Source organism: Ciona intestinalis, chromosome 10, assembly GCF_000224145.3.
Source record: "Ciona intestinalis chromosome 10, KH, whole genome shotgun sequence".
Lineage (NCBI taxonomy): Eukaryota > Metazoa > Chordata > Ascidiacea > Phlebobranchia > Cionidae > Ciona > Ciona intestinalis.
In genome coordinates, this window is record NC_020175.2 from 2,551,023 (window position 1) to 2,551,926 (window position 904).

General features: G+C 46.8%; 1 protein-coding gene across 2 annotated transcripts in view; it reads right to left on the minus strand.

The window, feature by feature from the left end:
- Nucleotides 1-48: 48 nt before the first annotated feature.
- Nucleotides 49-904, minus strand: part of zf(cchc)-13 (zinc finger protein ZF(CCHC)-13) — a 7,776-nt gene continuing 6,920 nt past the window's right edge. Inside the window, exons 10-11 of one of the 2 annotated variants that reach the window (NM_001129862.1) lie at nucleotides 717-904; nucleotides 49-642 (exon numbers count right to left, since the gene is read on the minus strand). In NM_001129862.1, coding sequence (NP_001123334.1) covers nucleotides 878-904 — 27 coding nt within the window. In that variant the 3' untranslated portion in view covers nucleotides 49-642; nucleotides 717-877. The remainder of the gene's footprint in view (nucleotides 643-716) is intronic. The other variant, XM_026836210.1, reaches the window with a different exon arrangement.

Below are 904 nucleotides of genomic sequence, written 5' to 3' on the forward strand. Positions count from 1 at the left end.
TGACGTGTAGTAGCCTACTGATAAAATTTTTTACAGACAAAATTTAAATCCTCTTTTTTGTCACGAATGACAAGTTATGTACACGCTTTTTAATAAAAACGAAAGAATGCGGGCAGAAACACCAAATTCCAAAGACAATTTCTCTAAGAGTCTTTTGCTGTGTGATTTTACACCAAACTAGAATTAAATAGGAATGATTGAACGCGTAAATTTCCACTTATCCATACAGCAAGCATTTTCTGCAACCTGCACGGCAAAAGAGAGGAAATCAAGCCAAAATCCCGGAGAGAACTCTGTACACACTGCTGCAGCTGTTACACAATGACCTGCTGGTACAAAACCCCTACTGAGGGGGTGGTGGGGGTGGGGCTGGCATGCCATAATTCATCATACCCATATTCATTCCCATAGAATAATCCATGCCACCCATACCAGCGTCTTGACCAGCGCTCTGACCCCCAGGTGGGGGAGGGGGAACAGGGCCAGGACCAGTAGGCATTGGTGGAGGTGCACCATTGCTACCCATGCCACCAGCCATACCCCACATGCCCATATTGTAGCCACCCATGGCCATCATATTCGATCCGTCCATGCCCGCCATTCCCATGCTCATGGAAATGTTTCCAGCAGTACTGCTGACAGCTAAAAAATATTAAAGCAGAGGATAGTTAAGTTAAATATTTTGCGCATTTTTTTATTTCAGATATTTTACTCACGGTTACTTCCTTGCGAACTTCCCCCTTTTTGATTTTTCGACTGATCCACCTGTTCTCCCCCCCATTGTTGCCATGGTGGGGCGCTCCCACTCGCTCCCGAACTTGGTGGGGGTGGGGGTTGTGGGGCATTGCTTGGAGGTGGTGGGGGTGGTTGGGTGAAATTAACTCCCCCCAGACCCACTACCATA